At 37.2% G+C, this 14,793-nt stretch overlaps 1 protein-coding gene across 1 annotated transcript in view; it reads right to left on the bottom strand.

Moving 5' to 3' along the window:
- LOC142143437 (cytochrome P450 2K1-like) overlaps window positions 1–14,793 on the bottom strand; it is a 76,959-nt gene that overhangs the window by 41,826 nt on the left and 20,340 nt on the right. The window contains exon 3 of the mRNA XM_075201278.1: window positions 2,103–2,252. Within this exon, the coding sequence (XP_075057379.1) occupies window positions 2,103–2,252 (150 nt within the window). The remainder of the gene's footprint in view (window positions 1–2,102; window positions 2,253–14,793) is intronic.

Below are 14,793 nucleotides of genomic sequence, written 5' to 3'. Positions count from 1 at the left end.
TCAATCTGAGGTAGTGAAACTGGGGAACAGGACTGATCACCTGGAAAATAAAACGGATGAGATAGTGGAATCTCACAATGAGCTAATAACATCCCATGAGGAGTTGGAGGCTCAAGTGAACTCCATGAGAGTTAAATTGGCAGACATGGAAGACAGATCTCGCCGAAACAATATAAAAATTCGGCGAATCCCAGAACAAGTTTCAAATGCAGATCTCTACTCTATTGCTACCAATCTTTTCCAGAAGCTACTACCAGCGGCATCTACACAGGGACTACGTATCGACCGCAGGGTGTTTGTCCTTCCGCTTCCCTTTTTTTTCTTTTTTCTGTATCCCTTAAAAATTCTTTAAACCTAATAAAAAAATGTAAAGTTAAAAAAATTAGTGCATTTGCAGAAATTCTGAGACCGATAGTGCACCAAGTCTGAAACTGTCGTGTGGACCCAGTGATTTACATTGAAGCTTGTGCAAAATATAAAGCCAGAGTAACTTTAACTTGTATGATACTTATATATAGCGAGTTAGGGACATAATTGATGTTGGATCAAGCTGATGCTGGGAAGTCAGGAAAGCTACTACAGAGGAAAGGACAAGAGTGAGAAATTATGGAGTATGTAAAGTGTGGAGTATCAGCTCTTGTGTAACTTATTTATATGCAACTCATAAGTGTGTGTTGAAAGTTTTCAATAAAGGTGTAGACTGTATAGAGAGAGTTTCTGTAGCAGCAAGGCTAGTTTCATCAGAGGGTTTGTGATAGAGAAATGCATAGGAATGAAGGGCAATTAAACCTACTGCAACTTTAATTTACCATCACAATGTATAAGCACAGCAATTATAGAATAAGGCAATTATTAGATCAAGCAGAGAACAACACTGACTTTGAAAATAAGTTTATTCAACATAATGTTACACTGCACGTGTACCTGTTAGCTACACACAGTGGATGCAGGCAGGAAAGTACGGTTCTAGCATGCCTGGCACCCCTCTGCAAAAAATAAATTTGCGCCATTTTCTTTTATAAATTATTTGTTCATTCAATAATGCTTTTCTTCTTTTAATACAAATCATATTATAAACTTTCATAAAGAGGGTAATACAAGTAAGTACATTAAATTGTTCTATGAATAATCTAAATGAAGAATATGTATTCTTTGCAATAAAATTTAACATTTTTAGCAAGTTAATTTGGTGAGAAGTATAGAAGAGAAAAAAATGCCCCTTCCTCACACTGTGACCTCCTTCATCACACTGTGCACCCCCTTTCATCACACTTTTGTCTCTTCATCACACTGTGCCCTCCTCCATCAGCCCCCCCCACTGTGCCCTCCTCCATCACCCCTCCACACTATGCCCTCCTCCATCACCCCCCCACTGTGTCCTCCTCCATCACCCCCCCACTTTGTTCTTCTCCATCACTACCCCACTGTACCCTCCTTCATCACCTCTCACCGTATCACCCCTGATGCATCACCCTCTCACTATTTCACCCTTGCAGCATCACCCCCCTTCACTGTATCACCCCTGCAGCATCACCCCCCTTCACTGTATCACCCCTGCAGCATTACCCCTTCACAGTTTCACTCCTGCAGCATCCACCCATCACTGTTTCTCCCTTGCAGCATCCACCACTAAATTTTCACACTGTCCCCTCTGTTTTTACTTACCTTTATGGTCTTTTCCTCTTCCTCTTCTGTCTTCTTGTCTTTGGTGACCTCCTCTGTGAGGCACCTCACTGACAGTGTCGGGGTGTGATGACATCAGTGTGCAGGGAGCACAGAGGAGGTCACCGGGCACCACAGCAAGGAATTTTTTTTTTGTAGCAGGGCCGGTGGATGGCGGAAAAGGCCAGCTGGGGAAGTGTCTCTCCAGGATGGCGCCTCCTTCCCCCTGCCTTACCGCATTCCCCCGGCCCTGGTTCTTATAGAATTCTTATAGGTTCTTATAGAATTAATAATCTGCAGTTTCATGATTAGTTATTTGCCTACAAAGATAGCTGTCTCCTCTGTGAAATTGTTAGGAATAGTTTATGTGTATAACACTAACAAAATTGTTATAGTCAACTCTATTCTGTTTTTGTGGAAATTATAAAGTAACCACTCACCTCCATATGATTTAAATGCTTGTGTTAAACATTCAGCCTCTTCAATAATCTTATTTTCTAAAGTTTTCTTCCCCATCCCAAAATCTCGTAATGTTGAAATAGTAAATCTTCTCATTACTTTCCAGTTCTCCCCGTTAGCAAAGATAACACCTGAACAGAACAAATACAGAATTCATTAGTTCTACAAATTAAATATTTATGGCACTAAGAATACAATTTTCCTTAAAAACTTGTGTATAGTATGACGTCAGTTCTCCATCAGTCTATCACCAACTCCCAACCTAATCCACCTTCTCATGTCCCATTGCACTTTAACCTGAACTTTTTACATGTACAGTGGTGAGGGAATATCTCTGAGCTCCCTAGAGTTATCTTTATTCATGAATTTATGGTACACTATATTATATTACACTATATTTGACCTAAATGTGATCAGATCTTGATCTATTTAATAATAAGAAACAACAGGATTAATCGGTAGTAGGAAAATTGATGGAAACACTCTTTAAAGAAAGAGTTGTTGAATATCTCAAATCAAGTAACTTACAGGATGTCAAACAGCATAGATTTACTGGGGGAGAATATGTCAAACAAATGTTATTGACTTTTTGACTGGGAAACTGAAGTAATAGATCAAGGGGGTGGGATTTAGCTTATCTAGATTTTAGTAAGGCTTTTGACACTGTCCCTTTAAATTAAATTAACAGCTTGGGATCGAATTCTAAGATGGTCGAATGGATAAGATCTTGGTTGCAGGATAGAATACATAGAATTGTAGTAAATTATGTGCATTCACAGGAGGGGAAGGGTACCAGTGGATTACCCCAAGGATTTCTAATTGGACCAGTGATTTTTAATATCTTTATTGGCGACATTGTAAATGGTAGGGAAACTATGCCTTTTTTGCAGATGACACAAAGATAAGCAAAAGGATAGACACACCAGGAAGGGTAAAACAAATGATTGATGATCTAGATAGACTAGAGGAATGTTCAAGAGAGTGACAAGTACAATTTAATGCCAAAAACTGCAAAATCATGTACTTGGGCCTCAAAAACCCAAAGACTTTATATAATATTAATGGCACTTTAATGAAAACTACTTAGGAGGAAAGGGATCTAGGAGTCACTATTTCAGGTGACTTAAAGATAGGTATGCAATGTAACAAAGCAATGAGGAAGCAAGTCAGATGCGTGGTTGCATAGGGAGAGGAATCTGTAGCAGAAAGAAAGAAGTAATAATGCCACATATTGGTACGGGCTCATCTAGAATACTGTGTTTATTTCTGGAGGTCATATCTCCAGAAGGATATCAATACATAAGAGACTGTTGTGGAAGTTGAATAATTGGATGAAGTCAGCTAAATTAATTAATATTGATTTAATGTGTGATTGCGATTAGTACATCACATCTAATGACGGAATTGCACAGGTAAATAACACCCACACTTACATTTATACTTATACTTATAAATAGTATATATTTTCTAAAAGTTACAACCCACACTTTATTATTTAATAAATGAAGTAAAGGTTTTTTTATACATTGATAATATTATAGTAAAGGTTTTTATGTTTCAGGTCCTCTAAAATATATGAAGTTTGGTCTCATATTAATTCATATTTTACCAGCAGAAACCCGGTTTCAACAGAGTAGTGATTGCAGCTAGTGGTCTCTAGTTATGAACAATATGAGATTAATACTCAAAAGCACTCTGTTAATGGGTTAGTTTAAACTGGTTCTTCGGCGGGAAGACACATATGCAACAGTTGGAGTGAGTTGCCCCCTCCTTTGGAAGAAGATGAAATGAACTGACCTATGACCAGCAGTCTACTGGAACATCGTGAACCCTGAACCAATGAAGAACTCTCTTAGTGTTATCTGTGTATTGTTTTGTGACATCATCAGTATTTGTGAACAACATATAAGCAGACCTCTGATTCAGGAACGGTCTCTCTTTGCCAACAGACATCAGCTTTGATGGAGAGTTCCTGGATCCAGGGCTGCACAGTGTATGCATCGGTTGTACTTTGTATTATTATTGTGTTCTGCTAAAATTTTGTTATTAATTCTCTTTTCTACTTTGGAACCATATTAATTGCATCTTACAATAATAATTGGTAGCAACAATACAAGCATAACAATTTAGGGGCTTGTGAAGTGCCGCCACATTACTCGAGGATTTGCAAAACCTACTGATTTCGGTTTACCAACAAAGTGTCGAGACATGTCATATACAGGTAAGAACGCAAATAGTTCTTTACCTTTTATCATACAGTGTTGCCAAACCAAATATCCGCTTTCTGTGATCTAACAAGAAAGAAAAATTGTTTCTTTTTCATATCATTTTGCAATTTAAACGTGGTTTGTTTACATAGCATATGCATATATTTCCCTGTATATTTGCCACTTGTTGAAACGGTTGTATTAATAGATATTCCTGTTTGATTTTTTAGTGAAAGAAATTGTTAAACCTCTGAGAAGTTATTATCGACATTTAGGAAAGTATTTTTCTGTACAGAAAACAAAGGTATATGTGGATTGTGAATAGTGTAATTGTGAAAGTGGACAGACTGTTGAGAAAACAGGGTATAAAAAGAGACTGTTGAAGAAACAGGATATAAAGTGGATGTCAAGGATTATATAAGAGGTATATGTTGAAAACGAAGGTTTTCGTGACAATCCCAATAGTAATCGTAGAGCATATAGATAACTTGTATCTGCAAGCTGTGCGATTGGACCGCACATGTTGCTGATGCGACTTGTTGATGGTCTGTGGAAATTCGCTGGAAAAGATTATATTATTCAATATTTAGTGCTCCCAGTACTAAAGTACTAAGCAGGAACTTCACTCAAAATGCGGGGTATCGTTTTGTGCTGCAAAGCGTTGAGGAGTGGGCAGAGATCGTAGTGACTTAAGAAGAGTAGGCGTTAACCTCCAGATCCGTTGTATAGATAAGAACCAGTACTTAGCGTTAAGTCCAAACTTATAGCCACAGGGCCGAATCAGCCACAAAACTAAACTGTTGAAAAACCATAGTTTGTTTAAAACAACCCTAATCACAGCTAAATATGCACAACATACACCTGAATACACCTCTCTCATAACAAATAACTGTCATTTTTTTATTATTAATGTCAATGATTATACAATATATTATTTTACCTCAAAATCCATGGTAGATGCACAGTTTTAATCAATTGCAATGTAAAGTAGTTGATGTATAATATAATAATTGTAATAATAATAGTAATAATAATAGTTAGACTTGTTTGTCATTTTTTGACTTCTGTAGTTTTTTTGGGATGACTTAGGTGTTTTTTTGCTTTTATCTGGATGTCTAAACTGTATGCAGTCTGTTGTGAGCCATAATAATGTATCTCTATTTTAAAATGTGGTTTTATTTGGCTGTAGCATACATTTTCACATGCTTTATTGCATGACATTTTGCTTTGGCTTGTCTGTGTATCTCTTATCTGTGTATTTTTTCTATTTGTTTGCATTAACTTTATTTTGATCAGCTGCTTGTCTCTGGTGCAGCTCCACACAAATAAAAAAAAAATATTTAGGGATATTCGCCAACTTGGGTCAGGAATTGAACTCATGACCCCACTGTGGACAGGTGGAATAGCTAGCTACTAAGGTAACTTGCAGATGGAAAAAATATATACATTATATAGATTACAACGACAAGCACAACAATACACCATGGTTGCAAATGATATAGCTGCTACATATCACATATCATCATCATCATCATCATCATTTATTTATATAGCGCCAACATATTCCGTAGCGCTTTACAATTGGGGACAAACGTAATAAACTAATAAACAAACTGGGTAAAACAGACAAAGAGGTGAGAAGGCCCTGCTCGCAAGCTTACAATCTATGGGACAATGGGAGATTGACACATGAGGTTAAGTATACATTTTGCATCTTGGCCCAGCCAGACTGCAAAGGTAGGGTGACTCATAAGCTAAATGATCCTGTCACACAATAATGTTGGTCCGGGGGTAGTTGTCTTGTGTGAAATTGTGTAACAGGCTAAAGGTAGTGAGGTTAAGATGGTGGTTGAGGAATATTATACGCTTGTCTGAATAGGTAGGTTTTCAGAGAACGCTTGAAAGTTTTTAGAACAGAGGAGAGTCTTATTGTGCGAGGGAGAGAGTTCCATAGAGTGGGTGCAGCCCGAAAAAAGTCCTGTAACCGGGAATGGGAGGATGTAATGAGGGTGGATGAGAGACGCAGATCTTTTGCAGAACGGAGTTGCCGAGTTGGGAGATATTTTGAGACAAGAGAGGAGATGTATGTTGGTGCAGCTTTGTTGATGGCCTTGTAGGTTAGTAAAAGTATTTTATATTGGATTCGGTAGAAGACAGGCAGCCAGTGTAGAGACATACAGAGTGATTCAACAGAGGAATAGCTATTTGCAAGGAAAATCAGTCTTGCCGAAGCATGCATATGGCACATATATTAGTGCTCTAAACACAAAAAAAGCACAACACCACAGATACTGTGTTGGCATCCTCAAGTGTTAATTTGAAACAATAACAATAAGATTTACACACACACATTCTTATTCTCCAACATGAAAGATGTGTAACCAGTAATGTTTGTTTTAGTAACAAATGTCGAATGCGAGTTCAAAGGCTAATAAATTGCAAACATAAATAAATACAGGTGTGACAATACTGTATGAACAAATTATGAGGAAAATCCTAGCGTACTCTTCTATAAGCGACACATAGGAGAAAACCCACAGAGATATGGGGAGAAGACTTGAACAACAAGCACCATGGCTGCAAGTCCTGTAGGTGCTAGATAATAGTGCTAGCAAACATACAGTCAAACAGAGACAGTAGTGTGAACATCAAGGTTTAATGAGAAACAATAAGAGTTACACACACATTCTTATTCTCCCACATGAAGAACGTGTCATCTGTAATTTTGTTTTAGGAATTAATGTTGATGCTAATTGAACGGCTAATAGTTTGCAAGCATAAATAAACATAGTCTATAAAATACTCACTATAAACAGAGGCAGGAACAAAACAAATCCTAGCGTACTCTTCTATAAGCGACACATAGGAGTAAGCCCACAGAATCATGGGAAGAATAAACAAACTCCACACATATATGGCGTGACTCAGGATTTAAACTCATGACACTGCTGGCAGGTGGAATGGCTAACCACTAAGGCAATGTACAGATAGAAAAATAGATACATTATATAGAATACAATGACAAGCACAACAATACACCATAGCTACACATGATCTAAGTGCTAGATATCACATATAGAACATATGTGATATGATTGTTTTATGTGCTCAAAATAGACATACATCACAACACAGGCACTAGTGGCAACCTGAAGTGTTAATGAGCATAATTAAATAAACAATTGCACACCCCTTCTTAATCACTGGAATGAAGGATCATGTTTTTTTTTATTTAAAATAAGAATGTCTATGCAAATGCATATCAGACTAATTCGCAATCATAAATAAACTCAAACATTATAGTTATCAGTATAAAAATAACCAAGACATACACGTAAACAGTGTTGCATAAACCCAGCAGCAGATCTTGTCATTTGATACCACAGTGGGGCATACACCTGCATACATTTGTCTCATTACAATCCACTGGTTCATGCACACTTGAAGTTGGTTAGGAGTCTATAGTGGAGTTTACTGGTGTGGATTTGTATAGTTGACTTTTATTTGTATTGATAGGTATATGTTCTCTTACTCTTTTTTAGACACTTTAAAAGTTTGTATTTGTAACATATTTTATGTTCCACAATAACAGTGCATTTCTATTTTCATATGTAATGTGCATTTTAATGTGTGTGTGTTGTCTGTATTATAATTTGTAACCCCCAATTTTTTTGGGGGGGTGTTGTGAAGCTTTTCTATTTATAAGATGTATCTTATGTGTCTTCATGTTACATGTTTATCAAACAGTCCTCAGCCCTCCTGAAACTGTGGAGGCAGCCAACTTCAGGTTCAAGACTGATTTGCAAGGTAAAATATTTGACAAAGATGGTTTATAGTACTCTTTTTAAATTTCTTAAGAGCATAAAAATATAATTGTTATTTGGTGATGAAAGTAAAGCCATGTTTATTTTTTTCTAAACATAAACATATACAAATGCATGCATCAGACAGTTTAAACTGAAAAAATGTTTACCTTTTAAATCTGCAAATATTTTCTAATCATACTGTAACGGCCGCCTCAACCCCTGCTGTGATTTTCAGATGTGAGTTTTCTAGCCATAGCACTTATAAAAATAATGTTGAAGCTTGACTGCTAGAGTCCAGCTGAAATAAAACAAACTAAAGGCTTTCATTAATGAGCTACCAAGCTTTAGCTGTAAGATTTCTGTCTCACCTGAAAATTAATCAGCAATCAAACATATTCTGTGTTAATCATATATCTGACTCACTATATGAATGTTCTTTTCTGGCCAGGTCAAGTACATCAAGTAACTGTTGTGTCTGTTTATTGAGTTTAAGGCACTGATTTGTCAATGTGTTCTAATGGTGAAACCTTACATTATCTGTCACTTTGTGGATGAGTGAAAAACAAAGACACTTTTTAGTAAATAGCTAAATGTGTCTAATTTATTCCAACAGACCTTATGATCCAGCAGGCAGCTGGAGCACTAAAGAGGTGTGGCCAGGGATGAGGGCCAAGTTCATGTCATAAAGTTTGTTTTAAAGTTATTTTGCTTTATTTTATTCAGAAAAATGTGTTCATTTACAATTAAATATTAATATTTTCTTTTCACATTAAGCATTCTCCTGTACCTCTCTGCTGCTTTTCACACTGTTGAACACCCGCTTCTACTACACACCCTTAACTCCATTGTCCTTTGTGAAACATTTATGCACCGGTTCACTTCCAACATATCTTATGTATCCTTTATTATTTTACCTCGGGCACGTACACGACTCAACTACCACTATCTTTTTGGATCACACATTTTTCTAATTTTTCAGTCCATTTTTCAGCTCTTATCTTGTCCCACTATAGAGCTCATTTGCACTCTACTACCACCTGTAAGCTGAGGCCAGGCCAATCTATATATCTTCCCCTGACCTCTCTCCTTCTGTACTATGTTGTGTCCGCAAATATGTTTATGCTCTGTACAAATGGATGTCTCTACACTACCTAAAGTTGCACATGTCCAAACCAGATTCCATTATTTCACCTGACAGAGTCCAGACTTTGCTACGTATCTCCTGCATGGTCAATAAAAAGACAAAATGCTCTATCTAACAAGGCCGCCTCCTTACTGTTCGACGTGAGTCCACACTCTGCTTTATTCTTCACATCCAGACTCTCTCCAAGTCCAGTTGAGTCCACCATTAAAGCACTGACACAATCCTGCCTTTTCTTATTCAACCTGCTTCAAAAATTCATATCCCTTCTAGCATCATCTCCCATCTTGTCATTTGCTACCACATGCAATCTGCCATTTCTGACACACATATATCCACACTTTCATCCATCCTAATTCCTGCCGCTACACAGATCTTACTCTCTCACCACTCCACATCTACTGCACCACTTAGCCAAAAACTCGCTCCCTGTGTCCAACAGAATCCAAATGAAATCACTTCCCTTTACCTACCAAGCCAGCAACCACACTATCACTACATACATCTCAAATCTCATATCCAAACACTCTCCCTCCCACCCTCTTACATCTACCTCTCACCTGTGCCTTGTCTCATCTCTGTTAATATACCTACTGACTGCCTCCTACAACACTTCTCCCATGCTGCTACCCACTGATGGATAACTGTGTCATGTTCAATCAGACTAGCACACACCTGTTATATCTTGAGATGGGTTTTGCAAAGAAATCCCTTTGTTACAGGTGAGCTTAGCCTCGAGAACAATATTCACACATTACATCTTACACTTAGAATGCATTTGCTATAATGAGCCGGTCCTTAAAGGCCTTTGTTTTTATCATCTGCATGTATTGGGTTTACCTTGTATGTCTGTGTTTAGTTTGCTGCTCAGAGGGGAAATAATTGAACTGGCCAGAATATACAGCTGCATCATAAAGTGTATTAGGAAATTTTAATTAAACTAGTGTTGTTTTGCAGCCACAAAGAACGCACATCATTGGAAACTGATATTTATATTCTGCAATTATATACACTTCTATAGATTAAGAAAAGTCAGGAATCAAACAAAGACACCTTTATATAGAGCACACATAGGATAATGATGGAACAACGATTTGTGGTCCCCACGAGATTCAGGTTTTAAATCACTAGTCCACACTTATTCACATTTTTAAATCAATATTTTGTCTTTGGACAATGATATTACTATATCAAATAAGTTACAATTGTTGAAAACATTTTTTACTTTAATCATTGATAAGATTTTAAATTCATATAATGGTTTATATATGAGGGCCTCCAAATATCAGAAGCTTAATTTTTATTTTTTTGATGTAATATAAGGTCATGGATCTGGTGGAGCATCTCCTGTGTAAATAATCAAGGAATTATCCACATTTTTAACATTGAAAGCCTAACACAAATTAAATATACAATGAAGGGACATATACCAAAATTAAGCAACTTAGGTTCTCATTTGGTGTGTATTTCTAATAATTTCTATATCTAAGATTACTCCTAATGCTAACCAAGAAAAAAATTGGGGTGGAAATTTAAGTTTTCAAAAAAGCTACAACATGTCATTATTTATAATAAAGAAGGTACATTAGTTCCATACTTTGTTTGTAAATGAACATCGCTATCTTCCTACTGCATATTAACTCCCATACATTTATAGGCATCACTACATTTATGATGAGGGTAGTCGGTATCCATAATTCAAACTTTACCTAAAACCACCCCTACATTTGGGTATACCAAGATAACCCATTTTAAATTTAAATCTCCTACACAGCTTCAACAATAAGAATAATGAAAAAATAATAGGAAGTGTACTATCCCTTATTTCACTATCATACAGCAATTTAATTGGCCTCCCACAGCATAGTGTACTCCTACCATAATGACAACCAAGCCCAGAATAGTCAGCACTGCCCAGCACACCCTAGAGAGATGTGACACTCACCCCCTTTCACATAGGTGTATCCACCCAATGGCTGAAAATAATATATCCCTCCACTAAGCAGTGTGTTTATGTGTGATAATAATATTACCTGAATGACACTGGACACTGGACCAGTATAGGTCCATGGAAGGACAGGTTGAACCTAAGTAGCAATAGTACTACAAGCCCAAAAATACGCCATGCCTACACGGCCATGCTATGACCTAGAGGGGCTGATTCATGAAGGAAAGGAGAGCACATCCAATGTGTCACTTTTAACCTTTGCTAAACCATGTCACAAAGCAAGGGAGAGCAAATAGTTTTTTTTTTTGTCAAAATAAGGAAAATACAATAATTTGTTCAAGTAGCCCTCCCCCCACCAGAAAAACAAACTTTAATTAAACACTGACATGTAATGTTCAAGTAGGACAATCCTGAGCACAAATAAAACACTGCCTAAGATTCATTAAGCGAAATGAATTTAAAATTTGATCAAGTAGTCTCCTGGACAAAACTATGTTACAAAGCAAGGGATGCAAATGAGTTTTTAATTTTGAACGTAAGTTAAATTGTGTCTGTTTATTAATGTAGCACACAAATATCAACATTAGCTTATTTGTACACTATAATATAATGTTGATATTTGTGTGCTAAATGAAAAACCAGACAGTATTTAACTTCTGTGCAAAATTGAAAATTAATTTGCACCCCTTGCATTGTAACATGGTTTTGTCAAATTGTAAATTCACTTCCCTTAATGAATCAAGGCCTTGGTCCCCACATTGTACATTTACCTCACACTCCAATGCCACATGGTTTTGCAAAACTGAATAATGACTCGTTATTTTCATTTACTTTCCTTAAGGAAATAGCCACAGAGGGTACCAAAAAATCTGTGCATACAACATAGACTCCAGTCAAAAGAGCCTTTGCCTGTTCTAAATTAAGAAGTACACACACATTAATGGACCCCACATTAAGGAACACATATCTAAAAATGTGTCTTTATTTGCAAAATTTGCACCATGACCAACTATTTCATGTCAAGGACAAACACAATTAAGCATCCATGATTCTCAATATCCAAAGCTCTAGTGTACTCTTACTATACAGACCTGTCCCTGTGGCGAAAGCAGCTTTTCAGGCAAACATTTTTGAGTAGCATTTACAATTTACCTTTTGGATTGGTGTTATTGTTGGGGGGGGGGGGAGTGCTTGTGTATATGTTTGTTTAAACTCACCCACAACAAACCCATTAATATAAGCCTTACAAATTAGCCACAAATTTGCTGCCCCATTTGCCGCTGAAACAGATATTTGTGGGCTTGGATATTTTGAGTTTCAAGTATGTAGAGTCTGTGTATGGATTTTCGGTGTACTCTCCTACACCTATCTGTTGTCAATGTCCCTTTTTGCATAATATTTGGACAATAAACAAAGAGATGGCATTTAGATGTTAATGTCATAATTTAATTTCATTAGATAATTGAAAAATTACATTTTAAAAATATATATAAAACAAAGAAACTACAAGTTAAATCACTTTTTTTTTTAATTTTTTTGCTGGTATCTTTTTGGCTACAGGCCTTGCTTCTAGTCACCCGTGATGTGGAGGGCTCAGAAGAAGAAGAAGCAGAGCTTACTTGGTCAGCAGGGTGTGACCGACGGCGTGAGGAAGGGTAATGGGTGTAGCGGGGGGTTGCCAAGGGGGTAGGCATGGGGGTGGGATGGGTGTGCCGAAGGATGTGCCAGAGCCAGAGAAGAGGCAGGAGCCAGAGAATGGGCAGGAGCCAGAGAATGGGCAGGAGCCAGAGAAGTCTGGGCGTCTCTATGTGGACTTAGTGATAATTGAGGGGCAATAGTAGAAATTTGTGGAATAGAAAGGGTGAAAGATTTGGATGATGAAACTGAGGGTCCGGGGTCGAAAAAATCTGTTGAGTGTGTACATTATGGAATTGGGTGAAGGAGTGTAATTTATTCAAGGACGTTGTGAAGTGTGCTGCTAAGAGTCGTGAAAAGAGGTTGCACAGATGTGTGAGAGTAGAATTTAAAGTTGGTAGGTGGGTATCAAATTTGTGCTCATTACGAGTGAGGGTAGTGGATATATCACAGATGTGGGAAGGGACTGAGTGGTGGTTTGGAAGTGTTTGTACAAGTGAGAGAGTGTCTGCTGCCTAGCGAGTCGTGCAGCCTCCATCCGAGTCTCCTCCACATCACTGCCAACCTCCCCCACTGTCTGTGGGTGACCTGCGGATCTTGCATCATCATCATCCTCCTCCACATCCTCCAGACCTGACAAGTACAAAAATCCATATAGACAGATGTTTAGTTACTAAAAATATTACCTACAGGTTGCCTATTTTAATTAATGGCAATTGTGAGGCTATTATGACCATTACTTTAGAAAATGTAGATACAAGCATGCATTTTTTTAAAAAAACAAAAAACACTGTATAAATCTGCATGTATTAGTATGTAATTATCAAAGAGGCATAATTTTGTGTATGTTTAGATTTTTGAAACAATTAAAACAAAATGATATTCACTGAGGAATTAATGTACTATGTGATGTGATACAAGAACTGAGTATTATTGTCAAGGTATCATTAACCCACATACTGATAGAGATGGCACATGTTCCGAGACACAACAGAAACATTAACAGAGACAATTATTAGAGAGTTAGCATGTACCTAGTGGCCTTGATGGTCGTGTTAGGGGTGGGTCCCAGCCGGTATCAATTCGGACCTTGCTAACCAGAGTCACCTCTGAAAAACAGACTGATGCTCTTTACTCCAGTGGTGACAGTTGGAGTGGGGGGGCCACTTCCGGTCGCTTGAGCATGCTTCCTTAGCTCGATTATTTTTTGGCATAATTTAAGTTTATAATCAGACCAGCTGTAAAAAATAGAGAAATATATTAGGTTGCTAACATCAACAAATGTATACATGGACCTTAACATTGTTTACTTTAAAGCTACAGACATTTATCACTCACACACACACAGCAAAATGTGTGTGCCTCGCCCTGAGTGGATAATTGTAATAAAGTAAAAATTAAATGTTGAAGAAAACACTTTAACACCCCATAGAAAAAAGTACTAGGTTCAAATATGGCCTTCAAAATTTTAATATACACATATGCTTCAAATGTGTCATGTTAGCAGTCACCTGACCTCTACTATGTTTACACTAAATCAATATATTTATGAGTTTTACAAAGTATAACATGTGACCATTTCTCACATCATTGGACATCTGCCGACATGGAGACATTATAAAGAGATGCAAAAAAAGAGAGCCATGTGGAACAAATGTAAATAAAATGATTGTTGTACCTGAAACCCCCCAAAATACAAGTGTTTGCATCCTTAAGCAAAACAATGCACTCCTCTGGCATCTACAGAGTTTAGCAGTACATGCACATTAGTATAGGTTTGCTATTAATGTTAAACTGCACACCTGCAGAGACAGACAACTACACCCCTATAAATTGTAAACAAAGTGGCTTCTCTAAACTAAGAGGTATTCATTTTTAAAAATACCTCTGGAACATATTTTGAGACATATGAAATTGTACTCACCCCAATAATGT

This window comes from Mixophyes fleayi, chromosome 3, assembly GCF_038048845.1.
Source record: "Mixophyes fleayi isolate aMixFle1 chromosome 3, aMixFle1.hap1, whole genome shotgun sequence".
In the NCBI taxonomy this organism is placed as follows: Eukaryota; Metazoa; Chordata; class Amphibia; order Anura; family Limnodynastidae; genus Mixophyes; species Mixophyes fleayi.
The sequence above is the reverse complement of the archived record's forward strand: the minus strand, read 5'-3'. Positions and strand labels throughout refer to the sequence as shown.